The sequence below is a fragment of the Lichenostomus cassidix genome, chromosome 6 (assembly GCF_008360975.1).
Source record: "Lichenostomus cassidix isolate B80296 chromosome 6, HeHo_3.0, whole genome shotgun sequence".
Classification (NCBI taxonomy): domain Eukaryota; kingdom Metazoa; phylum Chordata; class Aves; order Passeriformes; family Meliphagidae; genus Lichenostomus; species Lichenostomus cassidix.
In genome coordinates, this window is record NC_139487.1 from 26,275,817 (window position 1) to 26,303,700 (window position 27,884).

The window sequence follows — 27,884 nt, forward strand, 5'->3', positions numbered from 1 at the left end:
CTGAATAGTAGTGAACTTTTCTAAGGAGAAAAAGAAAAAGAGATACTGAAGAAATTGTTGGAGTTTATTAACATAATTATTAACATAAAAATACATGTATAAAAATATACTTTATGAAAATTCATCAGTATTACTCCAGCAGTATAGACTATTAGCAGATATCCCATACCAGTCCTTTTGGTGGTTTTGCTTTTTTCATAAGTTAAAACCAAAATCCTTTATTATAATTTTTTCAAGATATTTGCTTCCTTCAAATAAAATTCATTTTTCTTCTGCTTGCCATCTATGTGTCCTCATGGTATTTGTTACTCAGTTACCACAGAGGTCAAAGATCAGGACGAAAATTTAGCAGATGGAAATCCTTTTGCAAAGGATAGCTGTTCTCATCTAGCACAAAGTGGCTTCTGATTTCCAAGAAATAGGATGCTTCTATATCTGCCAGCAGTGAATGACACAGATCTGCCACTATTGTGCTGTAGGTTATATCTGAAGAGGGCACTGCAAAACACAGAACAATTCAATTTACGCCTGATTTTCACAATAGCACATAACATTCTATTTCTATCTCCATGCAAGCTCCACTGAATTACTGGAAGTGTAGTTCAACATTTGAATAGAAAATTAGCTTTTATTTTTAAAAACAACGAGCTGAGCCTGTTTCTCATTAAACTGTTAACACCTGTGAATCACATAAAACATCTCTCCTGTCCCACAGAGTGTATCAAGTAAAGCTTGTCTGAAATACAACTCACAGTTTCACTTCACAAAAACATGCCAGCTAGTTCTAAAAGCTCCTAAGAGAGTCTATTTTGCACATAAGGAATCCATTCAGTTATTGAATGTTTAGGTATATAACTACAACTACTTATTTATATAATAGGTATTCACACCATCTCACCTCCTGTTGTTGCAAACTCTCCTCTGAAACTCTGAGTTTGTTAGATAGACACTGCAATATTCTTTGATGTTGGTTGTTTAGTGGGTTTTTTAATTGTTAGTAATTAAAATTTTTGCTTCCATTTTGAACTTTGTTGCCTGTTTCTATCACAAGTAATTCACGAAACAGTACCTACTAATCTCTTCAGCCAGTCTGCAGGAATATTGAGGAAGATTTTTTCCATCAACTCAGACACCACATGAACATAAATTTCATATCCTTCATCTTCTACTGTCATCAAAGCAGGTCTAGATCAGAAAACAAAATTTCATGAAAGTTAGCTGCTATGTTTGTTTTTTTATTGAAGCAAAATTTTTGAAAGCAATACAATTGAATATAACTCTGCAGCATAATACCAAGAACTAGAAAAATGATAAAATACCGATGTACTCATCTGTCAAACCTGTAGCACTGTAATCGGTTTGAGGAATATATAAGGAAATGGCCTTAAGCTGAGACAGGAGATTCAGGTTAGATACAGAAGGAAATTTTTCACTGTTAGGATGGTCAGGACTGCCCAGGGAGGTGGTGGAGATGCAAAGGAGGAGATGAGCTTAGGTGCATCACTTGGAATTGCATCATCTGTATCACGATCACTCATTATCTCTCTTAATAAATCATATTACAGCCACATAATACCAAAGTATACCTCTTGTACTATGACAAATACCAAATGTAGTCACAGACTACTAAACAAAAATCCCTCCTTGGAAATACTCCCAAGGTGATGCACTCTTACTAAATTAATGAGAGCAAAATTTCAGTGCAAAAATATCAGATTTTTCTCTGAAAAAGTTGGACATGTAAGTTCTACATCAAGATGTGTTCACATGCTGAGAATACAAACATTGGAAATCCTTATTTTTCTACCACCTTTTGTGCAGGATCAAATTGAGGCCCTACAGGCCCACTGAGATATTATAGTCTTATAAAGACTGTTTTCTTCTTTTCAGTTAAGAAAAAACCTCTTTGCATTTAATCTTCCCTCACAGGAAAACAAATGGCACATAAAGATGCAAGACTATTTTGCTTAGAGGAAAAATACTAAGTCACTACCTTGTTAGATAAATAGGATACTAGTATTTAAGTAAATTATTCATTCAGCTCATTACGAAAGAGTTCAGAAAGAATCTGAGAAAGAATTTAGATAGAAAATTTACATATTCTAGAATTCGATTACCTCCATGGTTGTCTCGATTAACATTCTCTAGCTACATGTCATTCTATTCACTATGATAATTACATTTCAAAGGCCCAAGAAAAGAGTGAGGATTCAACAATTAGTTAATTAAGATGTACCTACATCAACTGGATCCACTTATTTTCTCTAACTGTGAATATGTGTGTCTCACAGTGCCATCTGGTGATAACTCGCTATGTCTGCTTTCTGAGAACATTTATTGAAAACATTTTTCAGTGTTACTTCTGCACAGCAGAAACCAATTAATCGGTTTAAAAATATGGCTGTGCATTCACATGATTTCAAATTTAGGCTGGAACAAGATTCTCGAGGAGTTTTCCTTTGGTCCTCAAGCTTCTACTCCATTTTAGCTTTATCTGACACAGTACTGGGTAAACGTCATTCCTGTATGACACAGTATTCAAAGAAATTTAAAAGTTACATTTAAACGAAGAATATAATGTATAAATGACAATTTAATACAGCAATTCAAGAACAACACCTTGAAAATTCACTAGAAAGACAGGGATTGCTAACCACACCTTAAATAAAGAATTTTAAATATGGGGGAAGTTACAATGGAGAAAGTTTACCTCCCTAATAATACACATTATTTTAGCTCTATTTTGTTTACCTGTAGAATGTTTTTACTTTGTTGTATGGCAAACATCTAATACATTGCTTGTAGATCATGTTCTCATCTGCCTGTAGTTCCAAACCACATTTGCCACAACCTGAATATGTAATCATAGGCAGAGAAGCCAAAACACACTCCAGTGAAGTGTCAGCAGAGAAGATGAGTTGCTTGTACTGACCAGTGGAAATGGTAAATTTCAATTCCAAGATGTGGGCTTTCACTTGAATCACTCCTACAAAAACAAGTCCAATAAAATCTGAATTAAGTTTTATTTAGAACTGAAAGCAAAAGCAAGGGCTACAGCAGATTCAAAACCAAAATTGCTGTCAAAAACTTCCTCAATTTTTCCCCCTTTGTTAATACATGCTCATATTTTTAGAGATATTTTATCCAATGAAAAGTCATTGTGGTTAAATATTATTCTAAAATGTATAAAAGTACTACATTTTCAGGTACTATTTTGGAAGATACCACTATGGAAGGTGCCTGTATAAGAGATCAAAAGCGTACAAAGAATTTTCAAGTTATTTTCTTCCCACTGTTTCAGAGATACTGAAAAGCACAGCTTTAACAACTTAGCTTTTCCCTATTTATATATAAACTATAGTTAAATAGTGCTATAGTTAAATTTAACTATAGTTAAAGTAACAACTTTAATCACTTCCTAGAATTTAACACCAACCATAGCCATCTTCTAGGTTTACCTTGGAGGGGATGACTGTGCAAAATGTCTTCTTTGTTCTTTCGTAACACATTTTCAATAGCAGTAGCTATTTCACTCTTCTTTTAGAGAGTGTCAATGTTCCTCAAAAACTGGAAAACTTTCAGTAATTAGCCACATCGTTACTAGACTGGTTGGTATGGACAACAGAAGTCAGCATTTCTCCCTGTGTTCCGAAGCTGCCTTTGTATGGCACCACACACCACACTTCTCTCTCCGCTGAGCTCATCGGATGAGGCTGCATTCACTTTGGCCAAGGAAGGAGCAGCAGCCTCCTGAATAAATTCAGAATCCCAGACCTGGGCTACCTTAAAAAACAAGCATCTTACTTCATCAACAGAGCACCTGTTTTGCCTTGTTATGCCTGGCACAACAGACAGTACAGAGCTATGGATAACATTTACCTGAGCATTTCTCCTCCAAGTGTGCCGAGAGCCTGGTCAACTGCATGAGGGATGTTTGACTCCTCTGAAACTTTTCTCTAAATTCAACTGCCCTTTTGTCATCATCAAACAAGCACTCACAGGATGACCATGGAGTTGTGTGCAGTTCCAAGTCACCTGAGACAGAACTACGTTGGACCAGAAGGTATTTGAAGTCCCATATGTGATCTACAGAGCAAAAAAGCAAACAGAAGAGTTTACTTTCTATACTGTGGTTAATTTCTAGCAAGCCAAGGTCACTTACAAGATGGAGAAACAAATCAGAACACATTCTCATATGGTCACAGTGATGACATGTAGGGTTTTTCCTTTCCCTATAAACTTTGCATGGGTCATCCCGTAACAGAAATTTCTTTTCACCTCTACCAAGTTCAGCTGTCAAGACAGCTCAACCTTTTGAAAAAGAAACCAGCTCTGAAATTTGTTTTCAGTTCTAATGCTGGCAATGTCTCAAAGAAAAAAATCTTCATGTTAGTAATCAACTTCCATTTTTTAATATCTCTCTGTTTTTTAATCTTCTATCTCCACAATTATCAAGTTAACAAACCCCTAGTTTAACTTATTTTAAAAGAACAAAACTAGAAATAAAATTTGGTAGAAGTCACTGCTGAAACACAAGCTATGTAATTCTTGCAAGAGATGCTCTTAGTTACAGCTGGATCTGACCTGAAGACCATTAGGATATAAAGTCTGATACTAGTAAGGGGGAGAGCAGAAAAGGAAAGTAAGGAGTAGAAAAAACCCAGCAATTCATGCTAAACCAAACAATGACAAGGAAAACCCAGCAAAACTGGTAATGTAGTTAACACTCATGGGTTTTTATAGTTACATAACTAGGCACTATGCAAATAAGTGCATCTTGTATATAGATTGAAGTTTTTAAATATTTATGCCTTCTCAGTCTTCTAAAGCATATTCAAAATCTGCTGCTGATGGCAATGCTTCTAAAAAGGGAGACGTTAGAATTAGCATAAAATATGTTATCCCTCCAGTGGAACTATTTAAAGGTTGAATGGATAAATATTACCAGCTAAACCCTTAAAAGGCACTAATAGGATAACCAAAATCTTTTTACAGCTACCAATAGGTAAAAGGACCTTACCTTTTTTCCTCTGAAGCTGAGGGCACCAGGCAGCCCCTGCTCCCCACAGGACCATCCTATAGTGTTGATCTCTGTTCTGTTCTACTGTAAGAATAATTTTTCTTTGCTTGCCACCTCTGTAGCTATACACAGATTCTGAAAAGAATTGAAAGTACATTACTTCTACAGTAAAAAGCATATAAGCACACAAACCCCATGTGCCTCATTATTAAGGTGAAATCATGGTGCTATCATATTTTACGGTACAATTAAAAGCAAAGAAGAATACACCTACAGTTTCTTCAAGACAGGAAAATAATCTGATTTCTTCAGCAACATGAATCTAGTTTGAAGGAATGCATATATTAATTTGCTTTTAACCAGCAACTGGACAACCCCCTTTGAAACAGAAAGTATTTGAGCATCTTTCAGCTCCTGCTCATCCTGACTTGTATTCAGTTGAAAGAAATTGAACTCAATCTCTCAGCAACTGTCATAATTGGAAGTCATTCCCATAACTTCTGTAGAATACACTGAAAGAAACATTTCTCTAGAAGTTTTCACATAAAAGAAAGCTATAGGCATGTACAAGGCATACTAAAAGTATTAGATACAGTACATACAAATTGAAACAATTAAGATCTCTACACCACTCTTATCCAGGGCACTGCCTGTTTCAGCTCCACACTAGAACTAAAATATTTTTCACAAATAATTTTTTAACAAGAGCACTTGCATTAATTAGCTAACAGTTCCAAGATTTACATACTAGAGCAAATTATGAAAGTTTCTATCTTCAAAATTCTGCATTTAAAACTAATAACCATGATATTGACAATGTGGGTACAAGTTGGAATCTTACTATTTCAAGAGGATAGTGCAATATGATCAAATTTTTGTGCAAAGCTTGAAGTAAAGCAGAAACATTTGAAGTCAAGCAACAAACTGAGAAACATTTTGCCTTGCAAAGTTACTATTAAAGTTTCAGCTACTGTAGAAGTTGAAGTCCAGTGCATGAACTCACCAGTTAATACAGAAATATTGATAATTTTCAGGATTGAGTGCACCAATGTATTTGGCTGGAGCTGATCTAGCTGCATATACTGAACATTATCCAGTCTCTGAACTTGTCTGTGAGGAATGTCTCTGAAGTGTGGAAATTCTGATGATATGTATGCCAATAAGCCATGGAGAACACCATCATCCACTAGAGGATAAACTTACATGAAAGAAAAGGCAAAGTCACATACTATCTTTTATGCTTAGAAGTATAAAACTTACAGCTTGGAACATATTTACACTGACAAAATCAAAAATGTTAAAGAATAATTTTAAGGTAAGAAATTCCTGAGATACATAACATAAGTTATCTAAGTTGATCTGAAACTAAACTGTACCTCAGGATATTATCAAGAGGAGGCAGATGAAGTTAAGCTAAGTGCAATACTTTAAAATACACCAAAAATCTTGTATCGTAGCTTGGTAAGATGGAAGATGCTCTTGGCCACTGACTTCGGAAGCTGCCTTCAGCAGCTGGCAATAGTGGACAAAGACAGTCAGAACAATGCAATCATGATGGTATGTCCACTGTATTTCCCCCTCAGTCTCCAACCCTCCACAGCCTGCAATTAATTACTTTCCCTGAATGGATCTACTTACTTAATTTTGCAAAAAATTTAATCCTCACGAATTCTCAGCCATCACATGCCCGGGTCCTGGAATAACTGCTCTTTCCTAAATTAAACTCAAAGAACTCTGTTTTTTTAGAGTTCAGAGTTGTAAACACCAGAGTGGTAACCACCATGATCCCCACATACCCATCTGATGCTATCATGTCCACATCTTGTGCACAAATGTTCCTATCATACTTTTCTATCGTGTTTTATACCTCTCAGCTGCACACATTTCCATTTTATCCCATGTGTGAGGCATTGCCAACAAAACGGAGTACTTGAAATAGCTATTTTACTGTCGTTTTCATGGAAAGTCATGCACTACCATCTTACATTCTTCAGGACTGAGAGCTGAGCAGTTCCCCAGATTCAGTAACTGACTGGTAAATGTAGATTGAAGCATGACTTCTCCACACCAAAGATTCTCATACATTATTATATCTGCAAGAAAAAAGCAACCTTATCAACTCATGTATTGACAATATTGAAGTGTATCATATTTTTCTTGACTATATAACCATTGTACACACAAATGTGAAAGGCACGGGGTTTGAAAGAGATCACCTGGAAATACAATGTTTTGGGTTTTTTTTAATCTACCAACAGCATTTACAATGAATTAATAAAATTTTCTCTCTAGTTTGAAGTAATTCTTCAATTCATTAGCCTCCTAGCGGACACTGCTTAGGTCTGGTTTGTAGTAGCACTTGTACTTTTCAGGAACAACTGTTTTAAAACACTGACACCCTACAGAATACCACTGACTCCCCATGGCTGTGTCTGAGGGCAAACTTCCATGGGATAGTCAATGTTCCACTGGCTGGATGACTGAGAATTCAAAGTGATGTTGAATTACATAAGTAAGCTACTTACAAATTGTTAGCCATCGTTCCAAATTACTTGTTACAGTCTTCTATTTTAAATAGGCATTTTAAAGATCCATATTTTAAAAAGGCAAATAAAAGAACTCTCACCTGTAAGCAGTACAATATCCCCAGGAAACACAGTGAGGGACCAAAATGCAGCACCACGCCACAGCACCACCTTTCTCTCAATTTCTGACTGGTCAATAACAACAACTGTTGCTACAGGAATTTTACATGAAGATTTTGGTTTAGTCTTCATCTGTATTTCTTTGATATGAGAAGGATGTACTACTGTGACCAAAATATTGTACTTTTGATTTTTGCAGCAGCAGTTCTTCAGTAGTGATAGTTTCTTTTGGAGTTTCTTGAACTCTGTCATCCTCTCCGGATCCACTCTCACCCCTGAACCAGGTGGAGAAGAATTCAGTTTAGCTCTCTTGTATTTCAGCTGTCTTTTAAATGCTGAGTGAAAAAGATGAAAGGAATCTTCATGCATGCGTGGTCTTTTAGAAGAGTTCTTGTGAGAACAGTTTACTTGAGAGCACAATATTCCAGAGTGCAATGATTCAATATGGATTTCATTTACAAATTGCTCAGCAGGAACACCAAGTTCTTGAAACTTCTCGGCATTTTCCTGAGCACTTCCTTCTTTTGTAGCATCAAACCAAGCATTTTTCCCATCCTCCTCAGGACTGAAAAGTTCAAGAGAACTTGCATCCTCTTCCTTATATTCAGTTTCAGTCATGTTAGTAGTACATGTTCCAACACCAGAATCACTTTGCAAGTGATCATACTGCCTTTCTTCAGCTTTATTGCCTGCTTCTGTTTCTGACAGTTTTACAATTCTTTCCTGCATCTTACTCTGACCCCGTGCAAAAATAGCCATCTGACTCGAAGTCACTACACTACGAAATTCAGTGTCTGCCGACACTGCAAAGTCTGAACAGTCATTTGGTTCCTTTGGTTTGGACTCTTGACTTTTTTGTAAAAACATATCCAGACATCGACTTGGATGCTCACGATGCTCACTTCCATGACCTGACTGAAGTCCCACAGACCTTAGATGGATGCTGATCTGCTTAGTACTGGCAGTCAAATCAGAAATGTCAGAGCTGCGAACTTCCAAATGAGTGGCTTTTCTCTCAGTGAGGTCTGGGCAGCAGCCACGTGATGGTTTGTCTTGTCCAGCTGATTCTGCACAGGTCTGGGGAAGGTGTTGATCTGCAGCCTGGTTTACATCTGCAGGTGTGTATCTGTCTTTGGATACTTGACAATCAGAGTAAGTTAAACTTGGGGTCTTTTCAGGTGTGTTGGTACAAGTTACTGCCACAGTGGCAGGAGATGTCAAATCTTTTGCTTCTTTTGCCATTAACCTTCCCTGCTGAGACTGCTGAGTGCTGTCACCACTTGTAGGATCTCCTTTGACAGTGGAGCTTTCCACCTGGAGCTCTGAGGGAGCAGCAGCACCCTGGACTTTTCCAGAAACAAACCCACGTGTGTCACACCAACAGTGGAGTTCTCTCCACTTCTCAGCAGTAGGTGCTGAACTGCTTTGCTCTAACACCTCCAGTGGGCTCGGAATACTGGGTGCTCCCACAAAAATATGAATTTGAGGTCTTTTTGACATTTTTGAATGCTGTGTAAGTTTGACTTTAAATAATGTGGTTTATGCAATAAGCACAATAATAAATATTAGCAAATGCAAAAAAAATTAAAAACTTACTTTTTCTTAACAATTTTAAAAATACCTAAAATTCATAGGAGTATTTCATACTTTAACTGGTAAAAACACCACTCTTGCTCAAAGACTATAAAAAGATGTACAAAATATAACATCCATGTTTTATTTTAGACATACTTAATATTTACTCATGTCAAACTTGCATAGAAAAATAAATTTACAGCAACACCTAATTTCTGATTCTGACACTTGGACACACATTATAATGAAGTTAAAATTAACCTTATTGATTGACCTATTAGTTTTCACAAATTACTGCTCATTAAATAGTCAAATATGAATTCACTATACAGTACTTGATTTTAACTCATGTGAAATAAATGTCTGTGAGAAATCTTCACAGCATGGTTAGGAGATCATTTCATCTCCCAGAAAATTACAGTTTCAACTAAATTATTAAAACACTAGAGTTATTTAAAATTAGAGTTTGCTAGAAATACAGTATTTTACATGCTGTTTTAGCATGAAACTACTGGCTGTTACTGGTAAATTGTAATTATTTAATAACCACTAAGAGGTCAGTAAAGCTTGAGCAGATGATTTAGGATTCGCTTTAATTCATTCATGTAGTATTAAACTACTCAAGAAATTACTAGCTTTTCTAGCTAATTAAAAATAAGCCCACTTACACAGCACACAAAAAAGAAGACCTTTTATTTTTTAAAATTTCTGCTCTCTAATTATAATTTTATAATATGCAGAAACAGCTATAACTGTTCATTAAAGCACTGATTCTTAGCTACTTGTTTCGGGAGTGCTGCTGCTAATAGAAATTGCTGCAATAGGCAATTCTGCAGATGTAGAGAACACCAGAAAAAAATCGAGACCTAATCCAGCTGAAAACAGAAGGAAAAGACCATTGAATATACAAATTTTTCATTTAGCACTAACTGAATTAGCAACCATTTTCCTAACAATCCCACTAGGGGTCGATAAATCTGCACATTCATAAGGCTCATTGTAACATATAAAAAACATAAACATCCTGGAATAGTGATCTCTGGTATATCATTGCTGTCACTGGAAAAGCAATATACAATCACTAAAATTAGACAGGGCAAAATACAAAGAAGCTACAAAACACAGTGACTGGTATTGCTCACTTTTATGCTCATCACAAAACAAACACTACTTAAAACATAGGAATGTCCAAACTTCTGCAACTGTACATTTAAATTCAGTACCACAAGGATGAAACTTTTAAAGGACAATACTCAAACCTGTGAAAGCTTTCAGTTATATAATAGCTGAATTGTGTAACTGAGCTATGATTTTTAAGAATCTTTCCAACCCCAGTTCTGTGATTCTATGATCACACCTCAGGAATTGAATCTTGGTGTTATTTAATGAATGTTTGCATTTGAAATATAGCTTATATTTTCAAAACCTAAATTACCTTAGGAATGGTAAGTGACCTCTGCCGGCTTTGCGGTTCATGTAATGAGTCCACCACCAAATGACCTGCTTTGGCAATTCCCAAGTGACTTTTTGCGTCAAAGCTGCCAAACTCCTTCCTGTACTAGGAATCATTAGTACCTAAAACCATTTAAGTCTGTAAATCAGAAAGAAAAATAAATTAAAGTTTACCTAAATTCTCTGTATGCAAAACCGTTTAAAGAACCTTTGCTTTGCTGCTTTAGAATGGAACTACTACTCGGTTAATGAAGTTCTGCACCTCATTTTAAATAAAAGTCTGAAAGAACAATTTGTCGCAGATTTTAAAAAGATAAGCAAATAAACTATCAATCATTTTAGCAAAATGCCACTGCCACAAAAGAAAAAATCCATGTTATACTGTAGGTAAGTTATCTGTGGGCAGACAGCGGGTTAACTACATCAAAGATAACAGGAGCTAAAACCCATAAAGAAACAACTGAAACCTGAATGCACATATCCATTATACCTGTTAATTATTACACCATTTCCTAATTTGTGGAAAGGTGCTCTATTCCTAATAGCCAATGAAAGCCAAGCTTCTTATCTGTGAAATGGTCAGAGTCTGATTGACGGGTCAATGATCTATTAAAAAAACAGTAACTGCATCAGCAAGTTTTACATTTGCAAGACACTGCAACTGAAGAAGTTTAATATACGTATTACAAGAACTATGTTATGCTACATAGTCTATTTCCTCCAATCTAAACAGTAAGAAAGGAATTTTAAATTTAAAGGTTTTTTAAATGAACTGTCATTAACAGAATGTTAATCTCTAGTGATGTGCTACACACAGAACAAAATTAAAAATAGCTTTAAAAATCATCTTTCAATAGGTTACTCTAGAAATGTTCTGATGTTACATATATGACCTTAAAGACCCCTAAAATACCATAGAAATTGTCATTACTTTTATTTTTTATTTTACTACTCATTAATAGTATTCACTCACCATGGTAATCACTAAGCATTATGCCAAGATAATTTAAGAAGGTTACACAGCTTCAGCTTCCTATCATTCCTGAATAATCATGGTAGTCAGATGCCTAAATCTCTGTTTTCAAAGTTACATTCAAATAGTTTCATCAAGTCTTTACTTAAGCCCTCTACACCACATGTAAACCACACCAATTCTACCTCTACTTAACAGTTTCTTTATATCTGTTACACACCACAGCTCCAAGCTACAAATAAAGTTACAGAAATAACAGACAATAAGGCATTAGAAGACAAAGGACTACAGCAATATAATGCAAAAGTCTAACCTACCTTCCCCATCACGAACACCAAAATTTTAGGAGATAAACAGTGTATGCTTTTAACATCCTATTTTGATTTGGTGCAGCTTGATGATGAACATCCTAAATGGCAAACAGTTAATAACTTGATCCCTAAAATAGGCAAAAAGACATTATATTGTCCTTTACCTGCTGAAAAGCTGGCCCAATTAGTAATAAATACATAAAGTAGGATATTCTTTAAATTCTAAATTTTAACTTCTACTGTGAACTTTCCCCTCCCTTATTTGCATACCTGACTTTATACTCCTCCTGCATGTAGTATAAAATATTAAAGGATTGATTCATCTATCTCACAACAGAGGGAACTGAATTATTCATAGCCATCTTCAGAGTATTTAGTTTCAGTTTAATTCAAGCTGTAGGGCTGTTCGGTGGGGCTTTTCTTTTTTCAACAGCTCAACCCATGTGATTGTATAGTAGAAAATCTACTTAGACACTTGCCAACCAAAGGAAAACTAGAAAAACTTCTTGATGCAGAATTCTGATTATATCACAGGAAACTCTTCTGGTACTTCTACCATGCTGCTCAAATCTCCCTCCAAAATTCAAAGTGGTCTTTTTAAAAAGCCAGGTACTGCAGCTACACAGAAACTTTGAAAACTGAAGAAACAGCATGCAGTGTAGTAACAGTTTCACACACTTAGAAACTGAAACAACTCTGGGATGAAGTGATGAACACATTACATGTTTGCTTGCAAATTGTGCAAGAAACAGAAGGGTGATCCTTATGCCAACAACTCCTGCTGGCACTGCAAGTGAATCAATACACCAGCAACAGCACCTATCTACTAAATCAATAAGCTTGGTCCAAATAAATACGTATTAAGGGTGACACAAGGGAAAATATAGACTGACAGAGGAAGTCAAGCTAAGCAACTTGTAGCTGAAGAAAACTTATTCTTTGAAAGTGTGAGGACTGTATCATGTGGGCTTAAAAGATGATTTTATGTGTGAATGGCAGCTCAAGGAGAGTTACATGGATTGCATTAGCCAAGGCTAGTGAGACCTAAGAAGCCAAGGGAACACAGATGTGGGAGAACATACATGTACATATGGGCAACTGGGAAGATGAACAGGATAGGTAATGACAGGTCTTATTTCTGTCATCCTTTGTTTGATGATTGTTACAATCACCAAATACCTTTTATCTAAATTTTAATACAAGGTTTCAGGCAAAGACTGTAGCCCTGTCTATAACTGACCTTTTTAACTAAATGCAATTTTACACCAAGATGGTTATTTGGCTCACATAATAACACCATGTTAGCACATGGCCAGCACATGCACACAGGCCAGTGTCAACCAGACATGGTGGTATAGCAAGAATCCTGCTGGCTGATATCAAAATTGATGAAAATCACAAGCCTTAATTTGCCTACAGCAGTATCTGTAATTAGTATAAAGTTACTTCTAAATGAGGTACTTAGGTTATTACTGACCATAAAATAATTTCTATGAGTACTTACTATTTCAGTTAAATAGCAGCAATACTAATTCATTCAGTATTTAGTTCTCATGGGCTGTTACCAGAGGACAACAATACCATTTGGCTTCAAGATAGATACAGCTGGTTTACAAGTACATAAAACCTGTACTCGGCAATATGTAGCCACAAAACATGAGGTATCCAATTTTTTTCCTTATTTGGAGCACTTTCAGTAACAATATGATTTTTAGAAAATGAAACATCTATGGTTGAGGCATAGCAACGGAAACCTTCCTAAATACTCCTGCAGTGGCAGGGAAATAACTTAAACCAGAAATCGGTGTTCTAAGAAGTTCCACAGCCTGACACTGTAAAAAAAGTTAAATGAAAATACTGAGGAAGAAGAAGCAAGTTGCTCTACATAATTATTACTGAACTATTGGCATACAAAAAGAAGGCAAGCAATTAAATGGCATTGCAACTGCTAATATTTAATGTGTACCTACTTGCCTGCAGGATCAGGGCCTGTGGTTTCTAAAGTTGTGCTCTAAAAGGAAAATATTTCCCTGGAGCTGAAACAAAGACATTTCTTCTGTAAATACAACCTTGGATCACATAGAAGCATCTACCGAGCAGTTGCATCAGCCACTTTGCTTTAAAATGATTATTTTTCGGAACCAAATGATACAAAAATCTGAACAGGAATAATACACTTTCAATTCAGCCACTGAGATAGTCTTCATTGTGTTTGAAAATTGGAGTAAAGGTAGCAAGCTTTTGTGATTAACTTGATAATTCTTTCCTCACTGCCTTTGTGCCTTTCAAGATGGCCCCTTAAGTAAATGCTATTTATTGATTTTTGTTTTGCAATACATAAAAACATAAAATTAAGGAGATATGAGCATACAGTGGCTGCTACAAACAAAAGAAGTTAAAAGTTCTAGAGAACACTGACCTTTTGAGTGAAAAAAAAGATAAAGTTACAAGGTCAAAGATACACAAACGTGCCGTGCACGGTTTGTTGCAGAACACTCATTCCCCAAACCCTTCTTTTTGATAACCATTTAAGCAACTAAACTGCTATACCTTCTGTCAAGAAAGATATTGTTCCATATATTTCAGCATATTAAAAAAACCCATAATATTAGAATGACATCATTGTGCCTTTTTAAAGAACAAACTATTTAGTTTGCAGAAAACTTTTCTGCAGACAGGTATCATTACCAATGAAAGTCTAAGTTGGGACTGAAACCTGAAAAACAGAGGTGGATAAACCAATGCAGGACCTAAGATGAAAGCAAGGTAACAGGTTGGAGAAACATAATAGCCTGATTTCCATCAGATGAACTGCCTGTAGGTCTGATTTATTAGGCTCAGAAGATAAAAATATATATAAGAAATATTTAAAATTAGAAGTCATTCTACTATTATTTTTTCATCTTTATAAAAGCCTTACTCAAATAAGATGAAGTTTTGTAACAAAAACCTGGATGCTGACTGCACGTTCATAGACAAAAATGGGATATTGTCCCTGTTTTAGATAACAGACACAGGTAAGAATGTCCTTCTGCTTTCGTACTGTGGGAGACAGGATGTTGAAAAGGTGTAATTCTTAAGTTTACCATGTAAAGTAATCTATTTTATTTTATTACCATGTAAGTAATCTGCTTGTGCCAGGAAAATGCCTTTCAGTCTCCATTACAAGTGGCTAAGTTAGCAGTAGACTTTAACAGAAACTGCACTTCCTCTTGCCTTTAAGACAAGTGGGATATTTTTCACTTGTCAATATCACTAAACAATTCAAGTTCACTGTCTGTTAACCAAAAAGAAAAATAAAAAACCAAACAGCTGTCCACTCCAAGAAGTCAGTGGAGCACACAAGTCATCACTAGATCAACACATGTCCCAAGGCTGTTCAAAACTGCAAGCTACACAAGGAACTCCAGCCAGATGGCACACAAACCCACAAGACATCTTTAGACAGCTCAATTATGACTTCATTTACTTCATCACTGTTTATACAGGATCCCTTCAGAAGAGCAAACATTTAACCTTCCTGCAAACATAAATGGCAGCAAGTACTTTTTGTCAGGACTTAGCCTATGGCACCAGACCTATCTATTCCCTCGCCACCTCACACCACGTTGAACACCTTTTATGTGTTTCTGTAGTGTGCAGCTACATCCCTTATGTGGTATCATTAGTGTATTTTTGTGAGGTTCAAAGGAGCTGGTGATCCGATACAATCAATAGCTAATCTCCTCTGTACTTTCATATCTCAGGAAGATGAAAGCTGGTTTTACATTATTTCTATAGATCTAGTGTCTCAAAAGAAAAGATCAAACATATGCTTTGGATGTGAGCATTGCAATTTAAACAAAGCTCTTGAGAGATGTTAACTACATGACAGTACTGACTTTTATATCCAAATCTAGAATTTTGGTTTTTTAAGAGACAAAGGAATTTCAAGATTATTTCAGTACTTCCCTATTGCACACACCCCAAGAATACACTTCAGCCTTAAGTGACAAGGATATGCTCTTCTATCTAGAAGCTGGGAGGTTTAAGATGCTTTAAGATAAAGCTCCCTTAAAGAAATATAACCTTCAGACTTGGGCCAAGCTGTCTCTGTACACTGGTCAACAGCATGACAAAGATCACAGACGGTTCACTGCCCACACTTGCTCCTTGTTGTGGCCACAGAAGGAACACACCTACCAACTTCTCTGCAGAACTGCATCAACGCCAGCCAAGCAAACACTCTTTCACAGCTATGCCAGCTAAGGAGTAAAGTTGTTAATTTACTAGGGCATTGCAGGAAACCAACATAAAAAATTCAGACTAATTTAAGTGAGTGAGAACTATAGTGAATCTTCTGCAAACAGAAACAAATATTTCAAGTCTTTTGGCATTTACCTAGGAAAAAATTAAGATACGACACATAAAGAAAATTAGCATTAGCTTTTTAATATATAAGCCTTTACATTTCAATGGTTTAAATGGATGTTAGTTTAGCAAACTGGTTAAGCTTTAACAGGGAACAGGTGACACTGAGTAACTATCAACACAGCTGACTGAGCCAAAAGTGCTTTTTAGATGCAAATTTCCTTATTTCAGAGTTAGCTTTTCTCTCAGACTTCAGGGCAGAAATGCACTTTGACTATTTATTAAAAATAATTTGACTGATTATACTTTAAAAAATTGTAGATCACAATTTATATCCTACTACGCTCCAAAAAGTTGAAAGGAAATCATCACAATTGAACAAAATGTGAATGAAGTGTACTGATTAAATGCCAGAAACACTGATCAAGCCTGTACCCTTTTCCATGGTAATTCAGCTGTCTGAAAACACCTCAAGCAAAATCAAAAAACTCCAGTATGGGTAACAAGTCATCCTGGGTCTCCCTCTACCGTTCTAAGTCATTGTGTGTAGCAGCAGGACACAGCAGAGTAACTACTAACAAAAACCTTCTTGTACCTTTGTTTTCAGTCAAGGCACATCATTTTCTTCACTGTTTTTGTAAGAGGCAATACCTCAATTATTATCTGTACTGTGCAATGATTGCTGTGTACCTTCACTCAGCTGCCTTTAATTCAGTAACTTTTACAAATGTTTTTATTACTTGCAGTGCTACATAGTCCTGCCCAGGAAATTTTAAGTTGTTTAACTTTAAAAGCTCCTGAAGTATGAAAAGTTAAGGATGGAAACTAAAACAGTTTATCTATTTATCCATTTGTCTTCATGCCGAAGGTGCTCCAATTTGAAGCAAAACTATTCATTGCTTCTTTCTGCAATATAATGCAGAAAGAGCAGACATTTTAAAAATGGCCACTTTGTAGTTTAACACATCTTGTGTACTGGAACTGTAATCCTGTTTGCAAATGCATATTTTTTTTTCTGTCTGCCAAATGTTTCAAGTTCTATACTTGATTTTTCCTAGAACAGAAACAATAGGACTGATGTACACAAGGACAATATGGCTACCAGCATATTAGCATATTTTTAATCCAGACAACCATGTTAGTTGCTATACAAAGCTAAAATCACAGCAGTCTTCAAAAAATACTTTAAAAAACACTTGCAGGAAGTTTTCACATAGAGCAGAAGCGGCAGAGCCAATTTTAGAAATCTATCCTTTTAACAAGAGTTCTGTTTATTGCCCCAATACACAAATGAGTTTGATACTAAAGTAGCCCTGAAGAGTGTTTTGCAACCTGCCCTTATTCCATGTCAAGTGACATCCTTTATGAAAAGACAGCTACTACTCTGTGTGACTCATGGTACTTCAGTGCCACGCACATACATGTGAATTTTACATCCCGTAAAAGCACAAAAGAGGAAAATTAGAGGTGAAGAAGCACAGGGAACTTCCTATTCATTCCAAATCAAAGTACTCTATGTATTTAGCTAATGATTTGAGTAACTCCAGGTTTAACTTGCTTGTGTTAGGAAGCACATGGAATATAAATAATCAGCTACTGCACTATGGAGCATATGACAGGAAATGAGTAAATACATATTGGTTTTGCCCTTCCCATAAATTTCACATTAAAACCTGTTTATATGAGCTTACTTTAAAAGATTTTAAAATTAGCAGATAAAGCAGAAAACCCCAAAAGCTATTACAATAAACATGTGATCCATTATCTTTCTCCAGAGATTAGTAACCTTTACAACAGACCAGAGGGAAAGGAATCCGAAAAGCAGTACAGCTTGTTCTATCTCAGCTGATGTTCTGAGTTACCTGACATTGCATTGCAAGAACTATAGCAATATTAACATCACATATGTATAAAAACTTTATCTTGCAGGTAAAACTAACATACCATCTAAATGAATGGCAGTTTAGGAGCCATGCACTTATAACAAACATTAAGTGAGGTATGTAAACATTTCATGGTAACCATTATGAAACACTGGAGCAGAAGAAAAATTTGAGATAAATAAAACATGTCAAACTAAACCACTAAGACATCAGATTTGTCAGCACTAATCTAAAAAGCAATAAATGAAGATTTAGTTTATATGATGGAAATCAGATTAAAAATAATTGAAGTAATCTCTTCCAAAATATAGATAGTAAGGTATTCAGAGACAAGTGAGAATCAAAATTTTAATATGCTTTCCTCAACAGGAACCTCTATGACATTACAATATCTTAAACAATATGTTATGAACTTCAGCTGCCAACAGAAAAACAGTGCAGAAAACTGAACAGTCAGATCACAGTGAGAAAAAAATAGTTAGTGATGCGTATGGATGGAAAGTTTCACAAAATGAGCAAGTGCAAGAATTTGATTTGACGAAGCTGAAAAGAAAAACATCCAAACCAGTGTCTATTTAAATTGCATTCCTCACTAAAAAAGGCAAAGAACGAAGAGGGAAGAGGTTACATCATAACAATTAAGTACTGTGCGATCATATTGTGTAGCTTTTAATTCCTTTATACATTATGATGTTACTTGATTCTCCTTTCTCAATATGACAAACAAGTAACTTTTACTTTACCAGCAGTTAAGGAAGTCAAGATTATAATCCCAAATGGGAACCAGCTGTCAAGTCCCTCTACCTATGCTTATCCCTTTAACTTGGGAAACAGAGTGTTTAGAAAACAAGCACTTATATTTTATATCCAGGTAAGTTTAAAGTCCTGGTCCTGGAAGCTATTCTATGCAGTTCCCTTCTCCAGGTACCCCTGAAGTGGCACACTGTTTAGTGGGCTGTTCAGCTTTCCTTGGAGCACGTAAACATGGAGAAGGAAGCTGTCCATCAGCAGTATTCTCCACCGCTGAGCAATGCAAAGCTACTTACACTGTACTGCTGGATAGAATGGTGGTGTTACACAAAGTTTTTCCTCTCCAAATAGAACCCAGCTTCTTAAGACTACAAATATCAAAAAACTGAAAGCCCATTTAAAAATGTCTTGACTCACCTTTACCTTTCAAAAAAGAAAATTCCACTCTTGCAGCCAACATCAGTATTTTAGAAATAGGTGGGGAAACTTTACCCAAATAGGTCAAACCCTGTTCTTTCAAATTCTCAACATCTTCTCTTATATAAATCAAAACATAGTTTAGTGGGGACTGAAGCTGTTCCAAAGTAAAAGTTATCTAGGCTTTTCTACATTACATTAGATTTCCAGTCTAGTTCCAGGCTCCATGGCAGAAATTTGCCACCACGCTTCACATTAATAAGAGTACTCATGATACTTCAAGAGTAATACTATCACATTATTCTAAAAATTAAATACTGACTTCTCAGCTCAAGAACTACATGTCAAGAGCAGAACTATTGGAAGAAAGCTCGCCACTGCTCTTTAGGATTAGTGCTGCTTTAAAAGCATTGATGCAATGAGGGGTTTGATGTGGACTGAGCTTACCGTAGGAATGAAAGTATCACACCTGAGAAGTCAGAGCTCTGCCTCCTGGGGTTCCACTGCTGGACACAGAAGGCTGGGGAACAGCTCAACTGCCATGTCTGTACCCCCAACAGGTCCATCAGAATTAGCAGTCCATGCAGTTACAGATCTAATAGTCACCTTCGTCCATCTCATCTCAATTGCATGCTCTTTTGTGATCTATGGTGGGAAAACAGAAAAAACCAAACAATTCTAGACAAAGCTCAAGAAACTACACTTCTTTAAACAAACTGATCTGACAAAAAAGCACAATCATATCTACACTTGCACATTCACAAAGAATTTGTGCCAACCCCAGTATTTATTTTTTTTTGTTTGTTCAGTAATTCCACTTTACTTGGCATTTCAGAAATTTTTATACCCAAATATAATCTCAGGTCAAATTATATTACCTACTCTTCATCTGCCATCATCCAATTTGCTGGATGAAGACTTGCTGAAAGACTGATTTCTTTTCAGACATATTAAGCATACAGCATGAAAGTAATTGAAATAAAACCTGCTGGCAGAATAGGTATGTAATGTATTTGACAACCATTCCTTTTATCCAAACTGATCCATTAAAATAGCCTATGGATGAAGCTATGGGTAATATTTGTTTTTCCAAGACAACTTCTGCTCATTCCTCTAACACTGATTTCTATGGATTCTTTTAATCCAACAGAACTTGGAAAAGCCTGCATAACTCCAACTTTTCATCATCTTCAACATAAAATTAATGAACTGCTGTTCCATTAGACCTCACTGTTTCTGCACCTAGGAAAGAGTAAATTGAATATGCTCTGACAAAGGATAAACATTCAAGACAAGAAGTATTTTATTTATCACTTCGGAAAATAATCTAAGACTTTCCTTTATTTCTTGAGGAAAATCAAGCCTGATAGGAATGAAAAACTGTATCAATTTATTAGAAAAGCAAATTCCAGGAGCTTCTCCTTAAGAATATATACTACCCATGCTCCATAATTTCTGGTCTGTATTCATTCAGATATGAGGACCTTGTAAGTTTGAAAAAGCAGCTCAGTTCCAAACAATACTTAATGTATTTGTCCTCCCCATATTTTCAAGAAGTTTGGAATAAATTTTCATATGTTTTTATTCATGGGAGATGAGGCAATGAAAGGTTAAGTAATTTACTTTGGTTTGCACAGTAAATTGAAACAGTGTAGAACTCACTGAGTGAATATTACATACTCATACCTTAAATGTTACATGCCATTCCCTGGTGCATAATCCTTTCCCCTTTTTGATAAAATACAAAACTACCATTTTCAACCCAGCTTTTCCGCCTTCCTATTGAGATTTTTTTTCACCCACAAACAGATTTAAGCATTTAAATGTATTTTAACAATCTTGAGTTCCATGATCACCCTTCCAAAGTGAAAGAGGCCAAAGTTGATTTTGCTAATAGAAATGCAAACAAAAGCACTACAGGAGACTAGTATTCTCTAGTTCATAAGAGCTTTAATATTTGTTATTTAAACAATACACACTACGTTTATGTCAACAACTTCTGACTGGCAATTGAGTATTAAATCAAGAAAAAACTGGTTTGCAGCCTCTGATGCTGTGATTCAAAGCTGGAAAGATCTTGGGTATAATTTTCAGCCAGACAGCCAAGGACACCAAGTTGCAAAAAATCATCCATTTCAATTGTAAATGTTACTTTCAAACAATTCTTATTTCACTCCTGGCAAACCACTTTCTATGATCTATTATTTGCTATGCTCTCTGAACTAGACAGCAATTTTCTAAAAAACGTAATTTCCAGGAAACAACTGACTAAAGTACTTTCTTTCCCTCCTAACCTTATTTAAGAGAACAAAGCTGGCATGCTCACAGTGCATCTGTGGAAGTTTTTATGCCTGTATATCTGTTAGCTTTCCATTACTAGCTTTCTCATTAGCTGATTTCTAACACATTTAACAGCTAGATAGGAATCTCAAATATTTCGGCATTGGGTAACTATATCATGCCCTCTTTTGTCTTTTAAATTAGAGATGAGAAAATACCAATCAAAAGCTGAAGATTATGCCACAATGACACAAGCCAGCTACTTACACAGATTCTCACTGATACAAGAACTGAGAGAGGAGATGCCTTCACACTGACCCACAAAAGCCTCTGTCACGAAGGGCCACGTTGATGGAAAGGTCACTGAAATCAGATTAATTTGTTCCTGACTTCAGCATGCTTCAGGTCAGACCTACAGCCTCCAGAGAGAGTTACTTTTTGTCCTATCCATCTGAAAACCAGAAGAGGCACCACAAGGAATAAATGTTATTAAAAAACATATTTAACATTTATCAGTTAGATTATCTGGAAATACTCATTAGCAATACGTAAGACTACTGTAACAGTAACAGTACTGAAACATGGCACTGAGAATTTCTGTATATCTGTAGACTGCCTGACCAAGAGATGAGGGCATCATCTTCTCTATATATGAAGAGCTTTTTATATCTGCTCTGTCACAGAGCTGAAGTAACCAGTTGGCAACATCAGTCATCATAAACAGCAACTATATAAACAGATGGAGACAGAAGATCTTTAAGGCTGATAAACATATGCACCACCACTTTTCATGGCAATTAAAAATTTACTCAAAAGGTAGTTATCAGAATTTATTCAATATTTTGTTTCCTGCAGCAGAATTATTAACAAGTTAAAAGCCCAGAAAACTGCTCTGAACTGCTAGTAGGCTAATCTGTTATTGAGGGTTTTTCCAAGTACCTTTCATTTAAGACTTAGGAATCCTTGTCAAATTCACATCCCAAATAATGGACTAATAAATCTGTTGCCAGAATTTTGAAATAAGAATGATATCTTGTTGCAGAAGTTCGGGAAAAGTAAAAAAAAAAAAAAAAACAAAACCAAACCACCAACCAAAAAAAACCCAAAAAACCCTCATGATTGATTAAAGAATAAATTTAAATATTATTTTGCTCAGCTACAGATTTTGTTGTAGCAATGCCACAAGTGAAAAAACAAGACTAAGTTTAGCCTACTTCCCACCAGGCTAAAGTGAAGAACTTCCTATTTTACTTGCACAATCTTGAGTTTCACTCCTTACTTTTAGAGAGCTATAGACAATCAAAAAAGTTACTATTTACAGATGAAGAAAACGATAGCAGCTTATTACTTCAACTTAGCAATCAGGAAAAATTTCAATTTAATGCAAAGTAATACATAAAAACATTAAATAATCAGACAACTGGTACCTAAGCACCTCATTAATAAGACAAAGTACTGAACGGTTTAAAGTCTTTATCTCAACAGGAAATAATCTGAGTATCTCTTCTCCAATTGTGCAATATTGCAGACAGCACATCTCAAATTTGCAGCACATGCAAATGAACTTCTGCAGCCTGCCTGGAGAACGACCAAATTCAGGTTCTTTATTATCAAGGCAAAAGGAGTAAATGAAGAAAACCTGCAAGCTGGCTCTCCAGATCTGCTAAGGCCCAACACATCTGAAGTTATTTATAGAGAAAAGTCTCTAAAGCAATAGATCTAAGTATTGATATCATATCCTATCAGTAAAAAGGCCTTCAATAAGCTTTCAATAAGTGTCTAACTGGTTGTAAACAGATTACTAAAATGAAGATTTCTACCCAAGTGTTCATTTGGTAAAAGTGCTCATATGGAGAGTCACAAATTAAAGGAATCTTCTGGGCTTCACCTAATTCATTTGCTGCCTGTGACAGCACCTTACAGGGACAGCCCTCTAGCAACACTGAAGCTAAACAAATGTTCCACACATCCCTGTTCATTCCTGTTACATCATGTACTGGCTTGGCATAAAAAGGAAAGAATATAACCAAAAAATGTGGCACTTATAGTATAACGACTTATTCACAAAATTGGAATTAAAATTAAGCTCACATTACATAAATTATCCCTTAGATTCTTTAATATGTAGTGTATTTGTTTAATTTAAAAATACATCTTTAAAAGAAAGAATGCTGTATCAACATTACCTCCCACTACTCTGAAGACTGAATGCTGGTACATTTTCCTGCAGATAAAGAAACTGCCATCTCTATTTTCACATCCCATGCTGAAACCAATTATACATGGAGTTTTTATTTCATAGCATTGGGAAGGTGGAAAATAAACCTCATGAAACTCAAGAATATCTCAAGCTAGAGATCTGGAAAATAATTAGATGGCTATTTGGTACTATTTTAGTACACTTTCCCACAATAGGCAGCTCCTATGCAGGAGGATTTCTGTGAAGTCCTACACACTTGCTGCTTACCTATAGTCTCCATTTAACACAAACACACAGGATTCCAGCCAAGAGGTGTGTGAACAGCACTGCACTTCACATTCCTGTCAGCAATTCTCCCACAAGCTATGATGCAACTGTCCAGAGATCTGTTGACTCAGGGGCTGAACAGTTTCTGCAGCAGTTTGGGCTAAGAAAATAACCCCAGCTCTCACCTATTTAGTTACATTACTGAGGTCTACATAAAGCAATCCAGCATAACACTTAAGTCCAAGTAAAATTAGCATTTTTCTTACAATTTCTAGCGAAATGAGGAAGGGAAACATAGTTGCTCATATAGGCAATTAAAAGGTGAACTACTTGCTTCAATTTTTACAATATGTTTAAACCATCCCACTGGGCTAGAACCTCAGATTTACAACTTGCCATGTTATTTCTGGAATCAACAGGGAAAAAAAGTCTTCCTATGTGTTGCCAGTATTTGGAATTTATCTCAATCAATTCTTTAAGCAAAGGGTAACTGAGAACTGTCAAGTGCTTCATGCAGTATGGCTCACAGCTTACAATGAAATTTCCTGAAACAACTGTAATTCTGTTTGCAGATTATTTCAAAAGCAATTTGTCTTCCCACAAGACAGTTTACCACAGAAAGGAATTGGTCCTCTGTACACATCAACTTTCCTACTGAGCATGTTGCCTAACGGATGCTCAGATCTGGAATCCACACTGGAGGCAACCCCAGGGTTACCTGGGATTTGAAGGGCTCAGTCAGACAAGGGCAGAGTTATTCAGAGCCCTGGGAGGGAGGATACCTGATTTGCAGCTTCTCTGCTCATTCTCATCTGCTCTGGTGAGCTGGTAAGAAGACCGGGATGCAAGCTGGCAATACCAATCCTAGCTTCTGAGAGAATTCAGCACCAGTACATCTTGGGAAGGTTTTGACAAATTGACAAACTTTGATAGATAACATGAAGCTGGACCTAAGTTACCTTTTAATTTTATTAAAAACATGTATTCCGTTTATGATACCACTATTAATGATGTTAAGACATAGGAAAAAGATTATCCTAGTGAACTGTATATTCCGAAATAGCTAGTACTTCAAATAATATAACAGATTAAAGTAGAAAGCATTTGATTCTTTTCTTAGATCCCTTTTTTCAATAAAACTTTAAAATCTGACACACACAAAATTACTCCACTTGCTATGAAATTGATAATTTACACCTTAAAACAGCAGACTGCTTTAGGAAAGCACAATACAGTGTTTATTATTGTTCTTATCTACAACAAAAATAATATGTTAAAATTTGTATCTATTTTAGAAGCAGCTTAGGAAATTGCTAAATTGATTAAATCAAGTTGTTTGTCTCCCTCAGTTATACTTCACAGATTTTAAATAGAAACTGATACCTATCACACAGTTGAAACAGTTCAACACACAGTTGAAAATTACCTTGCTGCAAAGTCCATGAATCATACAGTTCCTACCACACAGGTTTTGAGTTTTCTCTACGTATCTCTCTCTTCAGATGCAGGCCAAGACCAACATTCTGTATGAAATAAATGAAGTTAGTGAAACTTCTGCTTGTGAAGACAAAAAGTTACCATTTAATCCACCCAAGTGATTTTTTTTTACTGATGCTACACAAATGTAAATCTGATGGCACCCCACATACTATATGAGAGTAAAGAAGATACAATTCCTCTTTTATTATGGCAATTACCACTTTCATGCCTTCTAGAACTCATTCTAAAGCATGCCATATCTAATTTCCTCTGGCAAACCGATTCTGATTCAACTGCTCACTGCTTAGCATATACGAATACTGGAACGGGGGACAGAGATTGTGTCATTACTCTTGCCTCCAGAAGGGACTTGAATCAAACAGAAATATGGTACAGACCTGCTGAGTTTGACCAACTGCCCCTGAACTGTACACATAATTTCAGTCGTCAAAATGTGCAAAATAAAACTTCCTAGTTATCTTCTCTCTTAACAATATTTAAAGACTAACAAATTTAGCATACTGATTTAGTTTTTCTCAGCATTCAACACACAGCTTGTTGAATATTTTGCCGAAATCCAGTCTTGTTTAGAAGGGAGGGTAGTTGTGGCACTGCCATTACTTCAAATACAACTGTGTGATTGAGCCCCGGGAGAGATCCACGTGGTTCTCACATTGTCATGTCCCGTGCTCAGCCTCAAATACATCCACAAATGTGTGCTACAAACAGCCTGATACTGCAAGCAGCTGATAATTAAGCAGAGCTCATAAATCAGAGAGAACACAGCTGAAAGCAGGACATGAGCTAACCACATAAACCTTAATATGTCTACATGCTTGAGCAAACTGGCTAATCACATTCTTCATTTAACCTTTGTTTGTGAAATGGTATTCTAACCTACAGAACAAGGTGGAAATAATTACATAATAAGGACTAATTGCCACCTTCCACCACCTTCTTTCCTATGCATTTACAAAACTTAAGGACTTGTACAGAAATTGAACTTCAGCTAATGAGAACCTGCGGATGACTGAAATCAAGTAGTAGCTCAAAGCTGACACAACCACTGAGAAAACTGCAATTCTGTGAACTAAAAATTATTACCAAAATAGAAGTTTTCCATGAACCATCTAGAGTATGGACAGAAAACTAAATCAGTAAACTTGTTTCTGAAGCTCTGTGTGAACATCCAAAGAACAAACTGGCCCACTATCAAGGATCTTTGTTTTCTAGACTGCAATCATAAACCATCCTCATTACAGATAAAAACCAGCCTTATTAGCAATCCTTAACACAACTTCTTCAGTCCTAAGACAGAGAACACTAAATCAAGATAAAAAAATGAGTATCAGTTGCCTGAAGAGTTTATGTGAGTTAAGGAGTCTGTGACAAAGCTTCCTGCTGCGAAATACACACAAAAGTTAAATTACTTTCCCACAAGCCTTGTAGCACAGCCCTTGGATGCCCATAGTGGTTAGAGAGATTCCCATAGAGATAAAGCAACTTCGGGTTATTCCTGCCTTAAGGGCATTTGTCTCCCACAAGCATTAAAAACAAAAAAAACCACTGTATTGTCCAATTAGCAGCCCAATCCTATAGAAAATAAACAAGCCACTTAATTCTTCTGAAATTAACCTGGTTCAACGGCACAACACAATCTCTTCCCTGCTCTGAAAGCAGATCTTACACAGTTTAAAGCTATATTCAAAAAGATGTAGTCAAACGTCTGAGTTACATAAAACACATGGACTTGAATGGACTAAGGCTCAGCTAAATGAAAAAACAGTCGAGTAGACAAAGTAGATAAATCTCAAGGTCTTTTCCAACCTCAGTGAGTCCGTGTTTCTGCGAAAGCAGCCCTGTTAGCTTTACTCGCTGACTGTGTCCCCTCACGGCAGGACAGGCACTGAAACACCCGTGGATAAGCTGGTTCTCCCAAGGGGCTCCTTTACACTCAGTGTGTGAGCACGCCCTCACTTGCACTGTACTTGCGCTGAGAGAGGCCTCGTTTTTCACGCGGCTGAAGGGCAGCATGTGAAGGCTACTTGCCCTGGGTTCTTCACAGGCCGCAGCACACGCAGCCAGCGCGGTGCCCAGCGACCCAGGCCCGCCGCCCGCCCCGCCGCGAGCGCGGCCCCCGCCTCAGGGCGCTGCCCCCACCTCAGGGCGCGGCCTCCCGCCTCAGGGCGCGGCCTCCCGCCTCAGGGCGCGGCCTCCCGCCCCAGGCCGCTGCCTCCCGCACGGCGGTGAAACGGGAAGGGAAAGGGAGGTGCGGCCCCAGC

At 36.5% G+C, this 27,884-nt stretch overlaps 1 protein-coding gene across 7 annotated transcripts; it reads right to left on the reverse strand.

Annotated features, from left to right (window-relative positions):
* Positions 1-43: 43 nt before the first annotated feature.
* Positions 44-27,739, reverse strand: SHLD2 (shieldin complex subunit 2). 7 transcript variants are annotated; one of them, XM_085064126.1, is made up of 13 exons: positions 27,430-27,738; positions 25,550-25,646; positions 21,924-22,107; positions 19,844-20,021; positions 10,676-10,831; positions 7,647-10,115; positions 7,006-7,113; positions 6,024-6,218; positions 5,021-5,155; positions 3,880-4,086; positions 2,752-2,986; positions 1,070-1,185; positions 44-498 (listed from the first exon to the last, which is right to left on the reverse strand). In XM_085064126.1, the coding sequence occupies exons 6-13, from the start codon at positions 9,163-9,165 to the stop codon at positions 326-328; spliced, it is 2,688 nt and encodes an 895-aa protein (XP_084920252.1). In that variant the 5' UTR covers positions 9,166-10,115; positions 10,676-10,831; positions 19,844-20,021; positions 21,924-22,107; positions 25,550-25,646; positions 27,430-27,738; the 3' UTR covers positions 44-325. The 7 variants fall into 7 exon arrangements, 6 of the variants coding, with proteins under 6 accessions (XP_084920252.1, XP_084920254.1, XP_084920255.1 ...); XM_085064128.1 differs by having other exon boundaries at positions 19,846-20,021; positions 27,580-27,737; XM_085064131.1 differs by having other exon boundaries at positions 341-498; positions 1,074-1,185; positions 19,846-20,021; positions 27,430-27,739.
* Positions 27,740-27,884: the final 145 nt, after the last annotated feature.

Excerpts from the sequence above, each read along its gene's own strand:
- SHLD2 (XM_085064129.1), bottom strand. The coding sequence starts at position 9,165 with ATGTCAAAAAGACCTCAAATTCATATTTTTGTGGGAGCACCCAGTATT. Across the intron at positions 6,219-7,005 it reads AGCTCTCAGTCCTGAAGAAT|TTTATCCTCTAGTGGATGAT; the intron begins GTAAGATGGTAG and ends CTTTCATGTAAG. Across the intron at positions 499-1,069 it reads CTGGCTGAAGAGATTAGTAG|TGCCCTCTTCAGATATAACC; the intron begins GTACTGTTTCGT and ends TGTGTTTTGCAG.